This window comes from Molothrus aeneus, chromosome 7 (genome assembly GCF_037042795.1).
Source record: "Molothrus aeneus isolate 106 chromosome 7, BPBGC_Maene_1.0, whole genome shotgun sequence".
NCBI classification, from domain to species: Eukaryota; Metazoa; Chordata; class Aves; order Passeriformes; family Icteridae; genus Molothrus; species Molothrus aeneus.
In genome coordinates this window covers 27,747,069-27,771,871 of record NC_089652.1, presented here as the reverse complement: position 1 = coordinate 27,771,871, position 24,803 = coordinate 27,747,069, and the positions used below count along the sequence as shown (strand labels likewise).

Here is a 24,803-nt window from a genome sequence, read left to right as displayed (position 1 = left end):
ACTGTAAACTATACTCATCATTGAAAAGTCCAGTTTGTTTTCTGAAGTTTCACTGGTTATTGTTAACAGTAAGCCAGCTTTGCTGTTTACATCCTGACCTTACCCAGTATCTGAGGTCCACTGTTTACAACACTTTAAACATGGAATCTAATGGTTATAAAACTCCCAAATGGAGCACTGTCAACTAAAATTTTATATTTCACCTGCAAAGCCAGTTGCTGTTTGGATTTCTGTTCAACAGCAACATTTTTACAACACAGCCCTCAGGCAGGGTCTAACAGCACATCAGCTTGGGTGCAGAACAGCATTATTGTGTGTGATAAGTGTCCTTAAGAGAACTGCTATTTTTTAATACCCTGAATAGGTCACTTAGCAGACTAACCACCCAGCTGTACTCACACCTCCTGAGTGCCAGCCTGCTCCAGGATGAACACACAGGATTAAGGATCTTGCCAACTATTTACTCCCCCAAACGAAAAAAAAAAGCCTCCAAAACCAGAAGAAAACCCAGTGACAAAGGATGAGTTGTTCTCCCTGCCTCTAAATACAATTATTGAAAGTACAGCCCACAATAGGCCTGTAGTAACTAAATGTCTAAAGCTGCACAATTATCAAGCTTCAAGCAACCCTTTATATGCAGATTCAGCTCCTCCATCACTCAACAAACAATTACAGCAAGAGTCAGAAGCTTCCCAGTGAAGTCAGTCATACTCCGTACCAGGGGAGCAGCTCTTCTTTGCCCCAGAAGCTCCTCTGTGCAGTATCATCTACAGGGCATGGCCTTCAGAATTATTCACCCTTAATATTACAGTTGCTTTAGCTGCTCCTCTCAGATCATATTTACAACTACACAAGACACTGTACAAACACTGGGGGAAGTGGGACTGTGTCTTGCCAAAAGAACCCAAGAGGGAGAAGCTGCAATACTGTTATTTTCTTTATATCCTCTCTTTTTATTTAACCTAAAAATTCAAAGCAAGCTAGCTCACCTTTGAGTCTATCCAGAAACACACCTGAAGACATTTTTCCTATACCCACTTTGTATTTTAACATACAAATAATGAGATTTAATAAATCATATAACAGTTTTAGATAGTTCACTCATTGCTTCGATGGTTAAATGAAAGCAGCTGAATAATCCTTCAAAAGACAAGTAAACCCCAAATTCATTCCAAAATAATAAGCACAGAGAAAACCAGCTTAGAAGTTAGTTTTGCCCAGTGTTATTCACTGTTTTCTCACTGCTCACTTTTAACAATCTTGTATAATCTGATGTAACAGAAGCATTGCATAAGAAAAGCCATGCTAACAGGATGACTAAAGCACTGCTGGTGCTGAAGGACTGGCGTGAAGACTGGAGATACACATAGTGGTTTAAAATTTAATGTCTGCTCTTTAGCAGTTAGCATCCTTTTATGTCTTGACATTAATATTTAATTTTATTTTGTTTAAAAGTACTACAAACCAACTTGTTTGCTCAATGAGAAGATTAAAGCACACTTGTTTTTATTTACTTAGGCCCTGATCTGCTTTGAAGTGGAAACCCAATGACGTCCTACCTTAAGAGTCTGCAGAAACTTCTCCTGTAGCTGAGCCGCTGGCTCGCTGCAGCCACGCTGGGGGGGAACGGAGGGCGCGAGGGGAAGTAGGCCAACGCTGCAGAAAATATCAGGGAAACCATTCCAAATTCTAAACAAGAGGGCAAAGAAAAACAAAACCAAGAACAGATGTTAGCATTGAAAGACTTATTTCACTGCAGCGTTGTTATCAGCCAGCCTCTGAGACATAAATCCCATCACAAGTGCTTGACTGCTCCTGACAACAGAATTCTGTAACTTGAAGGAGGAATTTCTTTCTCCTTCCCCAAACAAGATTTCAAATTGAGATGGAGAATCAGTGAGACTAGCAGTCCATTCCAGTGATAGGTACTACAGAGAACAAGGCTCACACACAGAGAACCCAGTGAAGCAAAAGGAAAGCTTTTGCTTTTTCTCTTCAGAGAGAACTGCAATATGAGGACTTGGCCAAGTTTCCTTTCAATGGAAGTAACTCAGTGCAGGTAACAGCATGCTAGAGACTTGAAACAGATGGGACTGGGGAAGCCCCAGGGCATGGAATAACAATTATTCATTGCACAAGATGATGAAGGCAAACAAAAGGTCAAGCAAGGCAGCAGTTCCGACACAAACAGTACTACTACATGGCAACAGAATATAAAGAGCAAAGTGGAGAAGCAGCCAGGGCTCATGAATAGAAAAAGTACAGGTAAGAGGGGGAAAAATAAAGAATACAGCTGTTTGTGGATGCTCTGCTTGTTTAGCAGCAGGAATTCCAAATCTTTGAAAAATTTCATAGAATAAGTTTGGACCTGAGCTTGAGAAGTGATGAGCACTTCACAGAAAACACTAAGTCCCATGAGCAGACATTCTGAAGAGAAACAACTCTACCCACAGTCAGTCTAATTAATTTGTTTTACAGGCCTTTTACAATATATATCATGTTCTCCACAGTCCTCAATCCCAGTATTTCTCCTACTGCCTTTGAAAACAAGATTCTTTGCAGATAGAGAGAAAAATGTATAGCTGAAGTGTGTTATCTTAAAAGAACTTGTGATCTTATAACAAAGAAGTGTTCACTGACAGCACAAATAAATTCCAGCAGAGCTGGATACTCAATTGCCTTAATTTTCTTTTTTTTTCTTCTCTTTTTTAATAAATCAATATGAACATGGCACTTCGCCAGGTCTTCTGCTAAACTAGAAGAAAATAAATTCAGGAAACTGAAAAGTAAATAACGCTCAGAGTCTAAATGGATCAGCTGGAGATGGAGAAGGGAAATGAATGCTTCTATTTGGCATATGGGAAAAAAGGCATATCGGGAGTGTGACAATGCCATTTTTCATCATCAAATACTAAAGGACTCATTTTGAATTACGTGGTGTCTCTTTTCCTGCTGTGGTGTAACTGCATGTTTCAAGGGCCAAGGGCACTTAAACTAGATCTTCTCACTCCTTTGCTCTTCAGAAAACAGATTAATTTCTATCTTTGTGCACATTGCTTTGGAGACCATGAGCAGTGAATAAAGAACTGGCAGTAACTGATCACCCCAGACCTAAGGAAGGGATGAGATGCTCTGTCACTGCAGGATGATTCTACACAGCTCTTTAGTAAAAGCTGTTTATCCCCCCACCTCCTGCCTCTAGTCTGCACATAGGTTTATAGATATACATATTACACACATTTTAATCACATATTAAAGGAAGATTTAAGACTGCACACAGGTATAGCCAATCAAGAATGTGATCACACAATCCCATCAATTTTGTCCAAGGTACTTAAGTGCCCTTGTCATATTGCAATGCTATAAGGAGCCAGGTTTTATTCTGCAGAATCACAGAAATATTTAAATCACAGAAATATTTCATAACAGGTGCCCATCTGGGGTCTCATCTATGCACTGCCTCAAGATTTCTACCAGTCAAATTACTGTAGTAGGAGCAGTAGTAGCCTTTTTTTTTTTTTTTTAATTACTAAGTTCGGGATGCTGTCCTCGTAGTACCTTCTTGCAACTCTTTAATGTTTCCCAGTGTTATACTTTGCAGGCTAACAAATTTGCCTAGATAGCTCTGCTCTATGCCTAAATGAAAAGTGACAAATTCACAGTGGAAACAAAAGCATCTCCCTCTGTTGAAGAATATGAGTTTTTAGTGCCATCTTAGCTTTGTATACAATACTTACACCTCTATCTAAAGTCCAGGTACTGCCAAACACATCTGATTTCTTACATATTGAAATCCTACCTCAACAGGAAACCCACACCCTTATTTCCATAATTTAATTTACCAGAGTAGAGGAAGAGGAATACAATCTAAAACTTTTCCTGGGCAGTTAAGTAGTGAGTGAAAGTAAACAAAATTGAGAAGGTAAGAAATAGGTAAATGCTGAGAAGGAGGGAGCTGCAGGGAGCTGCAGTCAGAAGAGAGGCTCTTCTTTAGAAGAAGCTGCCAGCTTCTCAAAAGTGCAATGGATGCTCTCAAACAGAGCAAAGCACATGAAATGGGGCAACTCATAAATTAGTGTGCAGAGACACAGATATGTACATATCTGTGTACTTGTTGAGGAGTGAAACTGGAATGCTTCACAAAAGCTGGGTATCACACCATAGTGACTTGTGATGTGAGAGATGCCTGCATCTCAGCCTAGGAAGCAGGCACCATGATGCTCGTGTAAACCCCAAACAGACTAAAAAAAATAAATAAAGAAAGAAAGGAAAAAAAAAAAAAAAGAGGTTCAAGACTCCTTGATAACAAAGTATTTTTCCTTCAGACAGGCGACTCATAGCACAAAAACCTTTTCAATTCCAGAAACCCTCCTCCCCACCTTGTTCTGGGGGAATATTCCAGGGTGCATGAGGGCCCCTTACACACACACCCTTTTTTTTTTTTTTAAACAAATAATAATTTTACATTGATATTTAGGAAAGTACAAGGCTAAAAGCTCTGGCTGCAGTCTGGAATAATTCATTTCCTTACACAATTCAGGTAATACAATTCAATCCTGATTTGCTACACCCATAATACTTGAGCTGTGAACCAGAATGTGCAGCAACACAGATGACACAGAAAGAGGCTGTGGCAATTCAGCTGAGCTCTGAGTCCATGTTTGAGATAAAGGAACAGCAATTTATTAAAACACAGAAGAGACTGGAGTTAACAGAGCAATTTCAGAATGTGTTTATAAGCAATTGCTTCGTAATCATGTTTGAGCTTAAGTTCTTGGAAAATTTGCACACTGTTGGCACACTACTGATTCCAAGTCAACAATTCACATCGTTACTGTCTTTTAAAAGACATCATCTAAGTTTTGGAGGCTGCTTATTTAATGCTAGCTCACACAAAAGCAAGAAGCTCATTAGAAATGCAGAGTGCTTACCCTGTGGAACTGGCTTTCCCATAGAACCTGAAAGAACAAGTCATACCAAACCTGACCACACTTGCTGAAGAAGTGGGGAAGTGGGACATTTGGGTCCAACTTCTTGCTCTTCTACATTCTGCAAAACCTTTACTTCTAATCTGTGAAGTCAATTTGAGGCTAGTTTTCTGCACAGCTGTTTAAGGGGACAAATAGTGCCCTACCACAACTACCAGGTATTTTTTGTCCCACAGGTGAACAGAGCTGTCTGTTCACTGTTACCCACTATGGAGCAGCTGTCCTTCCACCTCTGGACCCCATGGGGCACAAGAGAGCAGAGGGAAGCAGTCAGAAGGAACCTTGTGCTTTCAGCTCTCCAGGGAAACAGAGCTAAGCTGAGACAGAACAAATCCCATGAGGGATTCAAAGCAAACTCCTCTCTGACAGTTCTTAGCAATTTTAAATCAGCTGGAGGTTTTCCATCATTACTGTGATTCACTGCAGGCCAGCAATGTTCACAAAGCCTCTCTCTGTCATTGTCTGAACAGCTACAGGGTTTGCAGCTCCTGAAAATACACATCCCATAGGACACAAACACCAGCACAAAGAAACTATCTCTGTTCAAAGCACTTTCAAATACTAAGTGAGAAATACAGATGCCCCATAAAACACAGTTCCTAGGAAGCTGAAGAGCTGCTGTAGAATCATTGACTGCTGGGACCAGTGATCCCAAACAGGTCTACAAGGGTGTTCTCACATCCTTGCCAGCTCCAAAAGGTAGAAAGAGCCATGCTGAGATGTGTGGCAGGCAAGACCTGAACCTTGGTGGCAACATCCATCCCTGTTTCTGAGGAAAATGCTTAGGAAAACCTCCCGAAAGAGAACAGAAGAGAATGTGAATCTAATGCACTGCTGAAGGCAACATTTCTACGGCTACCAGACTCAAAACAGTGGTTTCAAGCACAGCACGGTATTTCCTTAGGCAGATGAATTCTTCCCTCTCCATGGAAAATCTGCAGAGGGAGAGCTAAAGCACTTTTCTAATTGCTAGGGTTTTCTTCCCCTTATCTACTGCTCCTCAGGACAAAACCTGACTTGCTTTCGTTTTTCCTTCTTTCACACCAGACATTTTCATCTGCCATGAGATTTTCAGAGCCTAACACCATATTTACTTATGAAACACTTATGAAAAAGGCTTAGCCAAACCTGAATTTCCTTGTTGTTCCATTTGAGTCCAGTAAAAAGCAGCTTAGTCAAAAATACTTGCTGAAGTCATGATCCAAATTCTATTGCACTTTCTTTAAAACAAACATTAAAGTGGCCCTCACCCAACAGGAATATTAACTTGACAAATTTCCATAAGGATAACATCCAGGAATAAATGATCACAAACAGCTAACTCAATCCACTAAACCTCCACATAAACTACACAGCATATATATGTTAGGACTTCTGGAACACTTAGGACTAACTCCTGGCTGGATTTCAGAAGATGCAATTATAAGAGGGGAAAGCCCCTATCAAATGCGCAACTCATTAATGCTGTACCAATTTATATTCACTAAAAATTAGAATGTAGACATTTCAACCATGTAACCAATTCTGTTTCCTTAAAGTTTGCGGCTAATTTTTTAAGTGACAGGAAGAGGCATAGAAGCCACGGTAATAAAAAGAGCAAGGATACAAACCCCAAGTTTTATCAGGTGAATTTTGTATCAGTGATTTTTTCCACTAAACTGTTGTTACTTCATTGAAATTGCTCACCAGTAAGAATTACGTGGTCTTAGCTTAAAACAAAATCTATCATGTTTTAATTTTAATGTTTCTGATTCTGAAATACTAATTATCTAATCACATTTGAAAGGCACATGCAGGTCATAAATTAAGGCTCAGTTAATGCAGAATAGAATTTCATGCTAAAAAACCATTGAATTTCCATCCTTACATAAACAGTAGTAGAAAGCCAACTTGTCATGGAAACATATTTTCAATGAAAATTCAATAAGCAAAAACCAGTTTTGAAGCTCAGGGAAACTCCAAGAAGACATTTCTCCCAAGTTCAGCCGATACAAACAACTGAACTACTTCTTTTCAAGTCAGTCTGTACAAATAGCTATTTAAAAAATTAATCCTCCTGACTTAATTACCTTCCCCCAGGCAGAGACTAGATCCTGTGCAAACCAGCCACTAGAGGGTAGTGGCTCTCAAGCACCAGCACACAGGAAAGCATGAACATTCTGTGGTTCAGGCGCACCTGCATAGAGCACGGCCTCGATGCGGTCCTTGATGTGCTGGGTGTTGCTGGGCGCTCCCAGCTGAGCAGTCCCGTTGGGGGGCGGCACCACCAGCGGCCCCACCAGGAAGGCGGCGGCGGAGCCCAGGTAGTTGAGCAGCGAGGCGATGGCCGTGGCCGTGGCGCGCTCGTCCGGGGAGAACCAGGTGGTGGAAAGGAACGGAGCGGCGTTCATCACCGTGGGGCCCGCCAGCCCGTTCAGCAGCTGCCCGCCGTGGATCAGCCTGCAACACACAGCACGCAGCAGTGAGAACCGCTCGCCGGGCTTTGGTAATCAAAGGCACGTTGGTTTTAAAATTTTAAAAGTTTAATAGTAATAAAATGGTTGTAAAAATAGTAATATAATTAGAGTAATAATAACTTGGACAATTTGGATTAGGACAATATGAGACAATAGAAACAAAGAGTTACGGACATCCGGGTACCTTTTTCTGGGCAGCATAAGCCCGAAAAAGGATACACGTTAACAGAGATTAACCCTTAAAAACAATAACCTGTGGCATATTTATACATCTCACACATGATGCATAAATCCCATTCAAATACAGGATTCTGTCTGGTCAGTGTCAACTTCTTCCTCTTAATCCTAATGGCATCTTCAGGGCTGAGCAAGGCGGGAAGAAGTTAGTTATTTTTTTTGCTAAGAAAGCAATAAATTCCTTTTCTCTGAAAGATGTAGGTGTCCTGTGGCTGCTATCTTGCTGCAAGTCCTTCCTTTAAAAAAGTATCCACATAGCATAGTTTCTATTTTAGCATTATGTTACAACCTAAAACTATATTTAACACACTACTTAAGAAAATTAATACAGCATAACTTTCTAACAGAACACATATAATATTCATTTTAATATTTGCGAAAAGCCAATCATAAAGTACGCATTTTTCACAGGTACCTAGTGCTGGAGATGGAGCTGCTGCACAAAGAAATGAAAGGCCTGTGCAAAAGGATATTCTATCCACCAAAAGAAGCCAAATTAGATTGATTTAAAGAATCTGGAGCTACTCTGATCTCATTACCTCATATGAAAAGAGAAGCAAATGTTCTCTTCAAAGCAGAAAAGGAAAAGGGAATAAAAGGGACTTTCTTTGCAGCAAAAAGATATCATGACAGGATATAAAAGTAGAAAAGGTGCAGTAGCAGAAAAGCTTTAAATTACAAACGCTGTAAACCTGACCCTCCTGCCTGCATAAATCCCAACAGAAGATTTAAATTAGTTATGGCAAATCCAAAATTGAAACACTTCAGCAAAATACTCTGCATATTTTTTCACTGCATTATTTATTTTTATTTACACACTCAGATGAGCTCTATGTGCCTACAGATGAGAAGGCTGGGCTGTTAGGATTTCCAAGAGAGTCATCTTCTGCAGCAATCTGGCCATTCTCAACATACTGCTGAAACAGCCAAGTAAACCCAGACTTTTCTCATTTTTCACACTCATTGGGATTTAACAGATAAGGCTGGTGACAGAACAGAGATAGTACTTCCAAGCAGTGAAGTCTCTGCGAAGTTTGGCTTAATATTATTACAATGAACAAATACAGAAAGGACTTTTTGAAGGCTCTCCTACATGTGGAATTCAGTCAGAAATCTTCCACTTTGACTTTTCCAAAAAGTAATCAGCCATAGAATGCAAAACTATTTGCATTCTATGGCTGATTACTTTTTGGAAAAGTCTATAACTATAGAAAACTATAGCCTAAAAGTCTATAACTATGGAAAACTATAGCCTAAAAAAGAGCGAGAGAGTCACATGAGATATTGCAACCCTCCAAAGTAAATCTATTCATTGTGCAATAAAGTGGTGGCAGATGATATTTACAAAAGGGTGGTGTTTTTTTAACCATAGCAGGAACTCAGTGTTATTGCTGCAAGACTTGAGCTGTGAGACATAAAAAGCTCCGGCTTGAAAATGGGGAAACATAAGCCAGCATTTAGGCAGGGTTTCAAGCCACAAATGGCTGAATAATATACCGTGTAGCAGGAGTTTTTAAAGCACACAAAAGAACACAATATGCAAAAGAAATGCCTACAAACTCTTTATAGAATTAACAAGATCGATTGCAATAGAAAGGAACAGACGCTACCGATTCTCAGTGGATTGGAAATTAATTTTTTAAACAAAATTTATTAAAAATATACAAAAAAAAAGAAGCATTATTATATATCCTCTAAAGGAAACTATTTTTGAGCTGGGACAGAAATAATATCCACTCTTACTTAAAAGCAATTCACTGTTTTTGGAGGTTTTTTAAATCCTCACACAGAAATGACAGATTTCATTACTGGTGTTGATAATGTGCTTCAGATGGACATCAGCAAGGCATGGTCAGGCCTTGTCAATGCTTGTTAAACTCTCACACATGCTAAACCAAAATGAAATGCTTTTAAATAAAGAAAAAGTACTATATAAACAATGCTCGGGTATTTTTCTAGAGGACACATTACATCAATACCCTGTGGTTACTCTCCAGTACATTTGGGACAACCAAGGTATCCTTGTGCACTTTGGTATTTTCATTCTACTTATCTCACTGCAGGTATTCTCAAACTTCTAAAATGTTCCAGGGTATTTGCAGAGCTACAGCACATCCCCAGAAACAACTGCATTTCAGTAGCAAGTGAGGTAACTACTGCAACATATAATGATTTTATTTTAGTATTTCCTCCTGCTCCAAAGTGAATTTAATGCTTAAATGATGTTCTTGTCACTGTATGTTTGGAAAACTGTGTCATCACAAAATAACCTTTATAGCTTTAGGTGTACTACCACTTTTGTTCATTGATACCACTCTGGTATTATTGTTTTAATCCAAATATGCCTCTTCTGTAGTCATCCTAAAGGCAAATAAAATTCAGTAAAATCAGAAAAGAGTACAATAGTTCTGCAGCATCTGTGGTCATATAGGCACTTCATCTGACAAAAGAAGAAGAGTTTTGTAAAAAAAACTCTGAATAAACCATCAAACAAAAGCCCCCAATTTATATATTTTGAAGATTACACACACATACTCTTACCATGTACTTCAGATTTAGATTATGTCTATCAAACTCCATCATCTGAATAAAGCTCTATAACCAATCTTATACTCAAAGGGAGCAATAAATGTTAATTTTACTTTGCAGATCCCGAGGGATAAGTAGCAACTTAATCCAGATTTTAATTCTATATTAGCTTTTTGTCTTTGTTGCTTTGGATTTGTTGGTTTGTTTTTTTTTTTTCACAGGGTGAGCCAATTTTGCCTCTCTCAAAGTGTCTTCTGTTGGTGCTTTTCTGTCTGCCCTCTCTCCAGCCTTGTCCTGGCTGGTGTGCTCTGTTCACACAGATTTGTGGTTTTGGCATTTACCAAGCCTGTCATTATCATCCAGGGTAGAGCATCTCTTATCTTCATATTGTTTAATTTCTCAAGTCCAACATATTTGAGTTAATAAACACTATTTTCAGACTAAATTGCCATCAATATACAGACTACTACCTCAAATATCTCTGCATATGATAACAGCTTAAACCCTATTTTATCTCTTTTTCAATACTGGCTTGAATTAAGCTACTTTTTCCTGAGAAAAAGATTATTTGCATGGTTCTTCTGCACATCCTTAACTCATTTCCCCAGAGAGGCAGGGATGAGAGATTCCAAATGCAATTCAGAGCATTTACTAAGCTGCTGCTCTGGGAGATGTATGTAGCAGCTGCTCCACCTGACAGAGAAATATGAACATAACAGTATTGGTGGCTTTTGCTGTTTTTTACAACATCTTATCAGCATTGCACTAGATTTTGGTCTTGCAGCCTGTGAGTCTCCTCTTGTACACCATCAGGGCTAAAAATTGCTCCAAGACCAAGAGAGGTTTGTTTCTGTTATCCCCTGATTTTCTTCTTGTTTCTGCTACTGAAAAGGTGCAAAGAGGAGTTGCCTTTTCCCCATCACTATTCCAATTGCATTCTCTAAAAATTTTCTCTTTCCTGAGGAAAGGGATGAAAAGATAACTTTAGCTCAGGATCTTACCCAGATGGAAAAACATTTCTCAGTCTCATTGCACTATCAAGTGTAATATTCATCTGTTATTTTCCCAGTGCTGTTTTCAGATGTGTTATTTATCCAATCATAATTTAATTATTTTCATGTATCAAAAAGTAGAAAGCTATTGAGGTCAAATGACAGGAAATAATATGAGCAGAAGGCTTTTTAATCATAATCATGAAAGAGAAAATTGGAAAAAAGTTACACCAGAAATTCATTCTCGACTTACAAAATAATTGATGACCTTAGCTTAAAGCAAAATTGGGGAAGTAAACATCTATCTAAAATATTTTGTTTTTAACTGTCTCAGTGACCAGGTCAGGACTCATTTTGATATGTCAAGGTTTTTGCACATCTGACCTCCCTCCTAATGAATTTATGTGCTCTGCCAAACTTATAATTTGCAACTGAACGTGAGCCCTTTATGAGCCCTTTTGAAGAAAAAAAAATTTGAAGACTGATGGTAAATGGTAGTGTGAAGTATCACATGGTAGAGCATCACAGTAATGAGTAACTTACATATTTACATTATGTATCTATCTAAGAAAATACACATATGGACACACCACACACTTTTGCACAAAATAAAGATCACTTCTGTTCCTAAACTGGCCTCTGAACTGCAAAAATATAGTACAAGGGACAGTTCAAATACAGCACTAGAAATTAGAGAAGAAAAACTCTTATTGTACTATACTGTCACCTCTTTCCCAATATTTTTTATCAAGTCCCATTATAAATAACTTTAATTATGCAGTTTTCACCACTTCCTGAGAAGACTTGATACTAGTATCAGGAACTGACCTGGCTGTACCTGCCTTACTCACTTCTTGCAGTCACTGTTAAACTAACCTAACAGGCAGCAACAAAGAAAACCATGTAAGGCTATAAATACTGGAATTACAATATACCTGAGCAAACTGGGTATGAAAAAAGTGAGATTACACTGGAAAAAGGTTCTAGTGACTGATGATAATACCATACAGTTAAGATGGGAAAGCACTTCCATTTACAGTCGGCTTTATTTTTCTTTTTCTCCTTGTACAAGTTGAAACTTTGCATGCATGGTCACAGTCACATCAGGTACTGGATTTGTTAAGCTATTTAAAAGCTGTGTGTTACATAAGTGGTTTTTCCAGGTAAAAAATCCAGACATTTAGTGTTCCTACCACTGTGTGTCTAATGCCTGGACTTAGGAGAATTTTAAATGAAAGAAAATCTCATTAGTTTCTGTTCTCAGATGGGGAAAAAAGGCAACACTGGAAGGAGAACTACTTACTCAAAAATTACTTTTGATACAATTGATTTAAAACCCACAACACTAAAATAAGTATCCAAAGTTCAGTTCTGAGATATGTAAAGTGAACTTTTTCTGGAAAGGCTAAGACTAGAGAAGTTGGATCAGAATTTTAACTGATTCACAGTGTGGAAAAAGCATTTTCACCTTGTCTTTGGCAGACAACACAGCGAAGAGCAGGGCTGCCAACCCCAGGGTGTTGCTCTGACTCTCTAAACACAATGATAATTTTCCAGCCCGACTGGAAAATTCAATTCTTTTGCATCTTAGGAGGAAGTAGAGCTCGTTTCAAGAGCCCTGAGAAGAGGAGATTCTGGTGCAGGTTTTGTTTGTGAAACTTCTACCCTGCTTTTCCCACTCACTGCCATGAGAATTGACCACTTAGTCACTTTCAAACTTCTATGAAAATACAACACAAGTAAACTGCAATTCAGTTCTGCCACTGTTGGGAAAAGTGTGAGGAGCAACGAAGTCACAGAGAGTGCTTATTCTGCAGGAAGACAGGGCTACAGTGTGCCACGTACCATGGAAAAGGTTAGTACAATAATGAACTGCTGAGCCTAACAATTAAAGCAAAAAGCAATTCTGGATAAAGAAGTTGATGTTTTATAGAAATGGATGGCTAGTATTTCTTTCACATGCCTTTCAGTGAATTTCATTCACTGAAACAAGTGGATTGTTAAGCTCTTGCTAATTTGGAAGACAAACAGGTTTATGTAGTGATTAGCTCATTGTGGGAGCTCCTGGAAGCAAATGAAAGAGACCCTTCCACTGGAGGACTTCAGAGAACTTTTGAAGTGCTATTGAATTTAGTGTCACTACATGGCAACAAAGCAAGCAAATACCTCCTACTCTAGAGTGTCTATACTGATGTGTGATGCAAACTGCTTGCCCAAAAAAAGGCACATGAAAAGCCATGGACTTACCCACATTATATATTAGGAGACTGATTATACCTCAGAGGGAACCAACATTAGTTTTGTCAACAACCACTTCTGATTTTTCACAATCAAGCTACTAGGACAGAGCTTTTCCTTTAAACTCACAAAAATAAATATAACAAAAGAACCTCCTAGTAAGAGGAACTTTTTCAGGCACTTTTAGGGCAAAGAGAATTAGGGAGGTCAAATTCATGCTTTACTGCAATTCATTGCTACATTGTATGGCAAATGCAAATGATGTTTTGTTTATACCCCAAAGAGAGAACACCAAGGCTCTATGTCTGGAAAAAGACTGGAAAGAAAAATACCTCTGGGTAAAGCAATGAATTCATCTATTAAAAATAACATTCTATAGATGAATTTCATGGAAATGCACTTCCTTTCGATATTTTCATTAAATGATATATTTATACTACAAAAGCTTTCTGCCTTCTGGATATTCATGGATTGAGGCCATTAGCTTTTTTTTAGCTTGTTTTTGATGCATGCGACCATTGATATGTGGAATAATTTAAACCTGTTTTTTCCCCCATCAGTAAGAAATATTATTGAAAGCATAAAGCCTGAGTCATTGTTTGGTACATTATCTCCAGAAATAGAATGAGAAAAAGGAGATAAATTCAGAAATGCACATTTAGTCATTTTCATCAGGAATTAGGCTCATGTTTTACCCCTGTATGAATCATGGCCTCAGCACAGTCAGACCACCATGAGAGCGGACTTAGAAGGGACCACAGCATCTCCATCCCAGGCATCCCAGCCTCATGGCTCTTCTCCCACACTTAAAGAAAACAGCAAACACATTTATAATGGTCTAAAAGCTAGTGAGTTTGGGGATTAAATTTAAAGGATTGGAAAACCAGAGTTACTCCAAAACTTATTACCGAGAGCCTGCTGAGAGAGACAAGTATTTGCAAGGAGAGGAAGCAGCAATCTCAGGCAAAGAGCCTGAGGTGTCCATCACACATCCTGACAGAGGAAAGGGATGAGGTGGGTGTACAGTGAGACCCCCTGGCACTGTGGTGACAAATTCCTTTGTGTCCTCACACTTTGTTATTGTGCAGCCATCACACCTGTCACACACCTGGGACCTGGGGGGGGGGTTCTTCACTTAATCCAGGTTTGAAAGATACAGGCACATAAAGTCAAAGCTGAGGGGCTTTTTTATTAAGTTCTGTTTTCTTGTTTTTCTTTTAAAACTAACTAACTCCACAAACCCATTACTAAAAGAAGAAATATTTAAAGCAACACTAATAGAGGACATGCTCATCAAATACGAACAGACCCAAAGTACCCAACATTGTAAACACAAAGTAGGCAATTACATTATGGGCTAATGAGGCAAAACATACTGAAAAAAAATTATCAGGGAAGTGCACCAGGACTGGCTGCTATTTGGGCTGCTGTGGGAGAAAGCTGATTAAGATTACTTAGTACAAAAGAGGTCCTAAGTAGGATTTTTTAGTAAAAGAGTAGGAGTGTACAGGAGATGCAGCAAATTAAAGAATGGAATAAACAAGACCTATTTAAATATTCCTGAATAATTTTTCTTGAACGAGTGAAAGAGCAAGAGGGTGTTTTGATTATAATGCAGCAACTTCAATATAAATTTGATTAATATGAATTCTTTAAGGACAGAAATTAGCCACCATAATATGACTCACAAACTAAGGCAAAGAGCTCAGTATGATTAAAAAATTAAAAGCGTTCTACAGTTGAGGATACCACCTGCCATTATATGAGATGAAGCTAAATATCCCACAGAGAATATAAATCCTCTTCCCTTCCAGAACAGGCTTGCACTAACTGAAGCCTTGTAGAAGTGCTGCCCACTAAATACTGCTGCAATCCAAGCCCTTTCTGAGGTAATTTTAAAACTCCAAGAATTTACAGAGGGTCTGTAAATTGCTAATTCAGCATTGCTAATTCAGCATGCACGCTGGTTGCAGGTGGATGACACCCACAGTGCCATGGCCAAAGTCCAGGACAGGAGCACAAGGAAAAGAGCATTTATGACCAGAGTTATCAAGTCATCTCCTTGTTCCACCAGGGCTGATCCAGCTGAAGGAGGAGCCAATTTGGCTGCCCCCCAAGCTGATCAGGAGCTGCTGGTGCATCACAGGACACGTGGCCCGAGCAGTAGCAGGCGGGACCACTGGGCAGCCAGAGGGACACTAAATCACCCCCCACCATCAACAAATAAGCAAAGCTGGAAAAAATCATAACCACTTAAGAATACAGGACCTCTAATCTAAAACAAATGCTTTGGAGCAGAGGTTAAAAAATAAACCCTGTGTACAAGATGAAGCTGGTGGAAGTAATAAAAACAAGAAAAACTGTTACATTACAGAGGCATAAAAAATATGTTAATATTTTTAATAGGAGTAGGTTCCCCCATGTGAACCTACTCATGAATGACCTGTTTCCTTTTTTCCCCACTTTCCTATTTTTCTGATGCCATGGATTAACCCAGGACTGCAGCACAAATCAGCACCAAAAGCACCAGGCAAGTGCTCAATTTTAATGCTTTCCCCCTCTGCATGCTGAGCTAAGCACACAAACAGGTATGTTTATTCATCTTTCTACTCCCAGCCCCTCACTTTAGATTAAATCCTTTTTTCATTTCTCTTCCCCAGTGAGGTAGGGAGCACAAAACACTCAGCACACTCTGTCTTAATTCCTTACAGGCTGATGTGTCTACCTTCCTCTCCTAACAGGCTCTTCTCATTCCTTAGAACACTTTAAATCCTCTTCTCTACAGATGCCCCAATTTGGACTGTTTGGGGTTTTTTGAGCACAGAAGTGTGTTCAGTATTACCAGAGAATACAGGAATTCTAGTTCCTCTTTCCTTTACTGAAATAACCTCTTCCAAGATGCTCCTTTGCATATTTCATGCATAAGAATGGTGTCTTATGGCAGCCTTAGGATCAGAAAAGACAAATAATTAGATGATTTCATTACTTCTTTAGGCTTTAAGCAACAGAAAAGGGGAAAATGTGGAATTATTAAAGGGTCAGTCTAACAAAAGTAAAATTCAAACTAGGTTGCAACTAGCTAATAGAACCAAAATGTACTAAAGATGTGCTAAGAGTGAATCTTCAACGTTCACAACAATATATATATATAAAAGAGAAATATTCAAAATCCTAAGAACTGTTAATATTAACAAAAAGATCCATTTACAGGATCTACCAGCTATTGGTGTGTCTCCTATAAATGACTGTGTAAACAACCACTCTCTTTCCACTGCAATTCTCTTTGTTTTTTGCTGGATTCCCAGCAAACATTTTAATGGTACTTACTGCCAAGGAGCATCCTCTCACTGCCATGATTCAAGGTCCTCAATAACTGCTTCTCTGTTGTGAAATCTCATGTGAAGGACAGACACTACCAGCCCACAGCGTAAGAAGTTCTAATAAATTGCTTAATTAATGTGTTCAATACAAACGACAAATTATGTTACATCCTTTACTTCCATGTCTTTAATTATCCGGCCTTTCAAAACATTTTAAGAATCTTACATCACACAATCAGTCTTAAAAGCCAAAGTTTTATGGCTGTGGGCTGATTTCTTAATTTTATTTCCTTCTTTTACACATTTCAGCTCATACAGCTTTTTGCCTAGATTTAAGACCTAAGACGTATGTAAATCTATTCCTAAACACAGAACACAAGGTAAATATGAAGTGCTATGTGGAGGAGAAAAAACAACTCTGATTTAGTCTATAAAAAAATGGTCTCTGAGTAATGTTGGTGTTCAGCATAAAATAATCAAATCCCAAAAGAGTCCAATGAAAATATTTACTCAGTGACAAGCAAGTGTCAGAAAGGAAAGGACTGGACAAAATGCAGGCAAAAAAGCATTGGTGATGTTCTGGTAACCTCCAGGGAAGGGAAGAAGATTTGGGAAAGGTACAATTTGGTAACATATTTTTTTCCTTTATGTTCTATATAATGTATATTAACTATGAACTAAATAAACAGGTGTGGCAAATTAAGTTTTCATAACATTTAAAAAGGAATAATAAATTTGGGGTCAAATTTACTGTCATATATCTGGCACATTTGACAAACCCAGAAGCACATGGTACCTAAGAAAAGTTCTTTTTAACACCCCTGTATGATAGACTCATTAACCTCATAGATTACTGGGCTGGGGAGGGAAACAGGTAAAAGCATATGTGTACATGAGAGGGACTTTATTAGTCCATTTAAAGGATGGATCCTCCATCTGACATGCAAGTTCACACTTTAACATTTTCACCATGTACTCCCACTTCGCCTGCACTGAATTTAGGCAGTTCTGGCATGGATTTCCAGTACAATTTTAGGTCACACACTGTCAGAGAACAAAAATTCACCATAGAAAATTCACAGCTGCTTCAAGAGACACAATGAAATGTGCAACTTGAATTTAGCCTCATATGCATAGTGCATATCAAATGTACTGAAAAGAGAGGTTAAGGTCCATGTTTAAAATATGACTTGGAGGACTGGGCATGGTCTTAGTCTGATATTACAAACTACAACCAAAAATATAATTATGGACTAGAAAGGGGATTAAGAATACACTTGGATATTACAGGTCTGTTTGAGATAAGGAGCATAAAGCAGCCAGGATTAATGCCAGTCTTAACAGTGGTTTCCTTATGTCTATGATTGCTCTGATAGGGGGTGGGCTTTAGTAGCTCTCCTTAATGTTAATCACAAGAGCTTAGGGAGCTACAAAGTACAAAACCCTCAGTCTAAGCCCTACAAACCTCATGAACATTCTTATAATTTTATGTATATTAACTCAGACAGCATTGTCCCATGGAAATCTTCAGCATAGTCCCACAGATTACTCTCAGGCTGAAGGAACACACTACAAAACACACAAAAGATTTAAAGAAATTCCAGTTACACTGGCTTCTGAAATGCTTCCAATTAGCTTGCAAGTGATCTTGTCTCTCTGACAGGCTCTGTAACATTCAAATACTTGTATTAACATATAGACACATTCAGAATAAGTGCATAATTTGGCGCTCAGCCAGTTGTGGCTAATGCATCAAGCAATAATGCTCATCTCAAAAAAAAAAAAATTATTTTACTTGGTATCACTTCAAAGAATGGATGAAACCTGGCCTTAAGCCTTAACCCACAAAACAAGGGAAGTTACACAGTATAGCATCACATGGTCTGTACAATTATTTACAAAGTCTCAAGAAACTTCACTGAAAACCATTCTTTTGCTTCCCACAGATGGCCATAATTAATACTTGGTAGATTTTTTTAAATCAAACTGCTTAAAAGATCAAGCTACTTCCTCATGGAGATCTACAATTCTGACAAATTTCTTTTTTGGGAGTAGGATAAGTAGGCAAATTTATCAGTTTCAGCTGGAGATGATACATATTTTCATAGCATGAATCTATGAAATTATTAACATTTTCCATCAGTATTCTGTTCATACTCTTTTTTCCCCTATATAGTTTTCAATAAATTTTAACATCATATTTTATACATCTCACTCATCAGACTCTATAGAGTCCAAAGCCTTTCATTGTTCCTTGAATGTTTCTCCTTAGTTATGTATTTCATTGCTTTCCTAGGCCTGCTTTCTGCAGCTACCCTGGAAAATCTTATTTAAAGGTGGAAACTCTTCTTTCCACTCCCCAAATGATACCTCACATCCAAATCTCAACTGGGAATTTTCATCTTCTCAGGTATTTATAGTCTTCATCCTTGTTTTGGTAAGGCCTAGGGCAGCACATGTCTTCTGGCATACATCATAAATGAAAAGCTACATAAACCACCACCTTTCACTGCATTTAAACCACATGTCCTATTTAAAAGCTATTGATATTCAACCCAAGACTGATGAGAATGAACAAACTGAATGTCGAGCACCCCTTGACATTTAAGAAAATGTAGACCAAGGGTAAAATAAGGACAGCTCTTCCTGGCCATCCAAACAGTACATTTTCCTCAAAAGGGTCACTGTGAAGGGTAGCACAATATGGTTAGTGCAGCCTGCCCTGCTTACAGAGTCCTTGAAGACCCTGTCAAAATGGGCAACACGAGGCAACCAACATCAGGAGCACCTTGAGTGCTTCCTTGTATGCTCACTAAGCACCTAAGAACTGAAAGTGCATGATTTCATACCTGACACTCTGCTCTTAGTTTACTTATCAGGGCTAGTATTACAATTCACGTGTTTTTTACATTCTCAGTTCTCTCTCTGAACCTCCTTCTTTGTTTTATCCATGGTACCCAGTCATCAGCTTTCAACTTCACACTGAACATTTTCTTTCTCAGCTTAAAAGGTGCCCAAGCTGATTTTCACGTTAAACAGTACTAAGGGGAAAAAAACCCAACAAAACCCCCAAGCCCAAATAACTTGCTGAAGTAATACCACAACTTCAGAATTCAAGCTGACTAGAATTCAAGTGGAAAAAACCCAACTCACATAAAACATTTTATTTGTAAGATCTTTCCTTAGTGTTTACATATTATGCAAGCATAACTAGCAAAGAACCAGTGCTGCTGCTTTTTCAAAGTAGCAGGAAAGAGTATTAACGCCAGCATACTCCCACCTCCTTCACACTAAGAGGCAAAAGAAAGTTAAGTGAACAAATGATCCATGTTCCCTGGCTGTACAAAACGAGCAGTGCTGCTGAACTTACTGATGATTCCTCTATTCAGGATATGTTGATGGAATAATTAAATGGTTTCGTTTGTGGGATTTTTAGGAAGGAATCTGTTTCTATCACAAATTTGTAAAGCAGAAAATAACTGCAGAAAAAGTACAAGGCTACTTTGAAACATGGACTGGAAGAGATTACATGAAAAAAGCCATTTTGCACAAATACATCTGTCTCACGGCATGATCCCATGCATTCACATGAGAAAATGAACTAATTATTTAACATTTGCATACAAATTACTTATTTTTGGGGGTTGAGGCATGGCTCCCTGTGTGATCTTGGGCCAGTTTCTGAACCTCAATAAATCTCTAGCTCCTTATTTGCAAAGCAAATTAATATTAGTTAGGCAGGATGGGGTGAGAGTAAATTAACTCAAGCTTGTAAAGGGTTTTCTGATCTTCAGATACTATGGAGAAGAAGGACTAGAAAAATCCATTTTAAAAGCAAAGCATGTAAACCCATGGCCACACAACAAACATTTGGTATATCAACTTCATACAAAAAATTGGTACTAACATCTCTTTGTAGTAGCAGCAAAAATTATATTAGCAGAAAGAATAAAATACGTGTATTAAAAATAATTAATTCACTTACTTTTTCCTAATTTCTAGGTCTGAAACTGGAACACATCTCAGGCCAGCTCCCAATACCATGAGGGATGATGTTAGTAACACTGTTACCCTCAGACCTAAGATGAAAAAATAACAGTATTTTACAAGTTAAATCAGTAATGTTGCAAAAGAAACATTGTTTTTATATATCTATATTTACATGCAGTTTCACAGAAATAACATATTTCTTTCAAATCATAAGCACTTTGGTGCTGATATAAACTCCAGACACATTCTGAAATCCTGAGTTATTTTCTACACTTGCACTCCAGAATTACAAAAGCTTACTCTTGGCATGGCAACACACAGGAGTGTATCCAAAATCTACACAGACATTCTTGGAAGTGAAAAGTAATAATAAAAGTACCATCAAAATGTACAATATTCCCTTTGGAATTAGAGGCATTGGGGAACATGCTCTACTGTGTTATCTGAAATCTACACAGACGCAAAGAAAAACCTGGACTTGTTCATTCTTCTCCAACCACTTAACAAGCACAGACACAGCACCGTTATTGTTTTCTTTCATAATGCAGATATGCATTTCATCCCAAAGAAACGACCATTTATTCAGGGGAAAAAAAGTACAAGTATTTTTTTGCAGTCCTTGCAATTAGGGCAGATTTTTGCTGCTCTCAGGTCCAACTGTCAGAGGTTGTAAATATCGTACATTAGAAAAAAGCCACAATTGACTGATTCCTTGAATATGTTTTTCCCTCGTGCAATTTTCAACTGAGAAGCTCTTAGATTAGAAACAACCTTATCTCCATGCTGCAATTCCTTTTGCCAGCAGTTTGTTTGCTGCTGTTAAGGTGTTTCCATCAGCAGCAGAGAACAGTGACAGCTGAGGGGCTTAAGCTCCAAAATCTTGCAAAACACCAAAATCATAAATACTCACAATTAAAAACCACAGAGAGAGTCTGCATCTGTGAAGTTGTAAATTTCAAAACAATTTCACAGCAACAAATAGAAAATAAAGGGCTTCCATGTTCTTAATAGAATATAATAAAAATTATTAATTATGAGAAACATGCAATACCTCTTACATTTAGGTAAAACTAGTAATTACCCAAAAAACAGATGGTAGAAGAACATGTCCTATGATAAGTCACCTATCAAACAAATGACTTTGATTCTTTCTAAAGCTGCCTATCTTCAGAGGAGTGTTCCCTCTGTTAGTGACTCCTGTAATCAGTACAATTCAAGCAATAGTTGCATTAAATATTTTGTCTCCTTGTATATTACTGAAATGTGATTTTACTGGGTGAGACATAATTTTGCTCATATTGTGACAGTTCTTAATGAACCTCACTCATGGGTATGCAGCTCCTGGTACTGGACACTGTACAAACCAAAACCTAAAATAAGTTTCTCTATCAACCAGCATTGCCCAAGACAACCCAAACAAAAATAAGTTAGTTAGTTAAGTTGCAGATTTTCTAAAAGGGAAGTGAGACTTCCTTTGGTAAGGCCCAGTCATTAGCACAAGGAATGCCAGCTGCAGTGATGTGACTCCAATGGACACTTCACATCCCTGATGCCCTGAAGAAGTATCATCAACCAAAAATATTTTTTCCTGGTAGGATTTCCCAATGCCTCCCCCAGCTTAGCTGCTTGACTGTGCTCAACCAGCAAATGCTGCTGTTAAACTGGTTTTTCAAGTGTGTTCAGAGAGCCCTAAAGAAATGCCCCTTTAATAAGGCTGTTCAAAACCCTCATGTTCATGTGTTTGCTAGGCCACCACCAGTCTTCATGTGACATTTAACTCCACACTGCCATACTGCCTGTGCTGTGCTGGGGCAATTATGCATATCTACCTTGCATACATGCTGCTTCTGCCTTTTCTTCTTAGAAATTAATCTTTGTTAGCACTGCTTTTGTGTATAATGAAAATTTGTATGCAGCAAGGATTGGAACTTTATTGGTGAAAATTTGAAATACAAATCTTTTATCTGAAAAAACTGATGTTTTCCATTAGAAAATGCTATTGAAATTTTTCAGGGAAGCTCTAGTAATGTACACACCACCTTATTTTCCATGTAAACTAGGCTCTTCTTGAACTACATTTCACAAAACACAGTGCATTCTGCCTTTCAAGAGACACAAGGACAGCATGGAGGGTCCTGCTCATGGGGCCCTGCTTGAAGTGCAAGCCAGGGACAAGCCCAGTACACAGCTGTAAATGGGAAACAGAAATTTAAATTTAAATCACCACGACACATAAAATGAGTGTTGCCATAAAAAAAACTCCTACTTGATTTCTAATTTTTAAGAAAATCCCTAAATCAAAATAATATGCATACCAAGAAAGTTTCAAATTGAATCTGCACAGAAATTTCCTTAAAAAAAAAAAACCTGCAACATGCAATTTAGTAAAAAAAAATTAATTAGATGCTGAAGTTTGCCTCCAGCTTTAAATTCAGGCCTATCTTTAATGTCAACCTCATGTGTAGAAAATTTTAAAGTCAAATGTTCTGTTAAAGCTTCACAATCATGTATGACTGATCTCTTAATTCTCTGAAGTCCTAATCTTGAATACTATTTACTGTAAGGTATCCCTTTAAAATGTTTTGATTACCCAGATTATTCTTTGTCCTTTTTTCCTGTTTTCACCTTAACATTCCTGAAAATTCCTTCGGTTAATGCTGCATGTTGAAAATGATGACACCAAAGTGCACAAAAGACTTTCAGACAAGCAGCATATTAGACATTTGCTTTGCTAATTACACAATATATTTTTACTCTCTAAGCACCTCACCCTCTTATTTTGCTTTACATTTTAACTCTTTTTCATCTTTGTCAGAAACCAGTCTTTTTATATATTTCAGTATTTTTGTTTTGAATGCTGCAGTTGTTGCTACATTGAATTAGACATCTTGTATTACTCTAAAAGGTGCACCCTAGAGTGCTTAAAGATAGCAACCATGCATCATGGGGACTATAAACCAAAGCAACCAACCAAGCTTGAAAAACAGCCTGTGAACCTTACAGAAAATTATGTCTCTACTTTAAAGATCTAAGAAATTCACTCAACCAAGAGATTTTGTGTAGATGTAATTAACTTCATTAATTCTACCCTGTAAATGCAAGCAGAAATTGGAGGGAGGGAGGAGGGTACAGCTTCTTAAAATTCATCATTCAGTTTCTATCCCTTTCTATCAGAGATTTCTGACACATGGCTGAAAGGGGAAGAAATTCCTTTAAACAAGATTTTCTGCCAGTGGGCGAAGGTTTGTGTTCTATACACCTTGTCTCCTTAGCTGCTCCTTCCCATCCTCTTCTTGCAGGAGGTTTCTGGGCCCCACAGGTGGAAATGGCTCTTCAGCAAACTATGGCTTTGTCCAGAACAGCCAAACTTCATTGACAGCAACAGAAAAGTCCAAGCTAGCAGCAGAAATTGAGTCAGTAATAAAAAGGATGTTTTAATTATCATTTATGAGTGTAACAGTCGATACTGTCCAACTGTTTAACCCTCATGGGGCTCATAACACCATCTGCTTTATGACTTCAGCAGTCAATGCTGCATTTGCTGTTTCATATTTCTTTTTAAAACAACTGTCTCCAAACTCTGGCCACTATCACAGACTTAACAAACTCTCAAGACACAATCCCCACCACCCACAGCCCAACACAGAGCAGAAGCAGAACCCCTCCATGCTGGAACATGTGGGCAGCAGCTGCCAGTGGCACCCAGCTGCTCTTCAGCTCCCTCACAACATCAAGCAAGAGCATTCAGAATGTGGGTGCTCATCCCCCACAACTCCTCCAGCATACCTTACTTTCAAGATGCTTTTCAAAGTATATGAAAAGAAAATGCATTCCCCCACGCCCCACATTACTGACTTGTAACCCAATGAGTGAATTATTATGCCCAGTTTAATAAGAAACTTAAAAAACTATGCTGCTGTCCCAATTCCAACAATTTATACATTAGTTTGTAATTCACCAGGAGAATGTGATTAACTCATTCCTTAGCATCCCCCACCTGAGCCCAGCACAGCAGCTCCCTCAGTTCCCCACTACTGCTACAGAGCACTGCAA

The 24,803-nt window shown here is 38.3% G+C and overlaps 1 protein-coding gene across 1 annotated transcript in view; it reads right to left on the bottom strand.

The window, feature by feature from the left end:
• SLC49A4 (solute carrier family 49 member 4) overlaps positions 1-24,803 on the bottom strand; it is a 71,497-nt gene that overhangs the window by 30,472 nt on the left and 16,222 nt on the right. The window contains exons 2-4 of the mRNA XM_066553173.1: positions 20,746-20,839; positions 7,165-7,427; positions 1,560-1,689 (exon numbers count right to left, since the gene is read on the bottom strand). Of these exons, the coding sequence (XP_066409270.1) occupies positions 1,560-1,689; positions 7,165-7,427; positions 20,746-20,839 (487 nt within the window). The remainder of the gene's footprint in view (positions 1-1,559; positions 1,690-7,164; positions 7,428-20,745; positions 20,840-24,803) is intronic.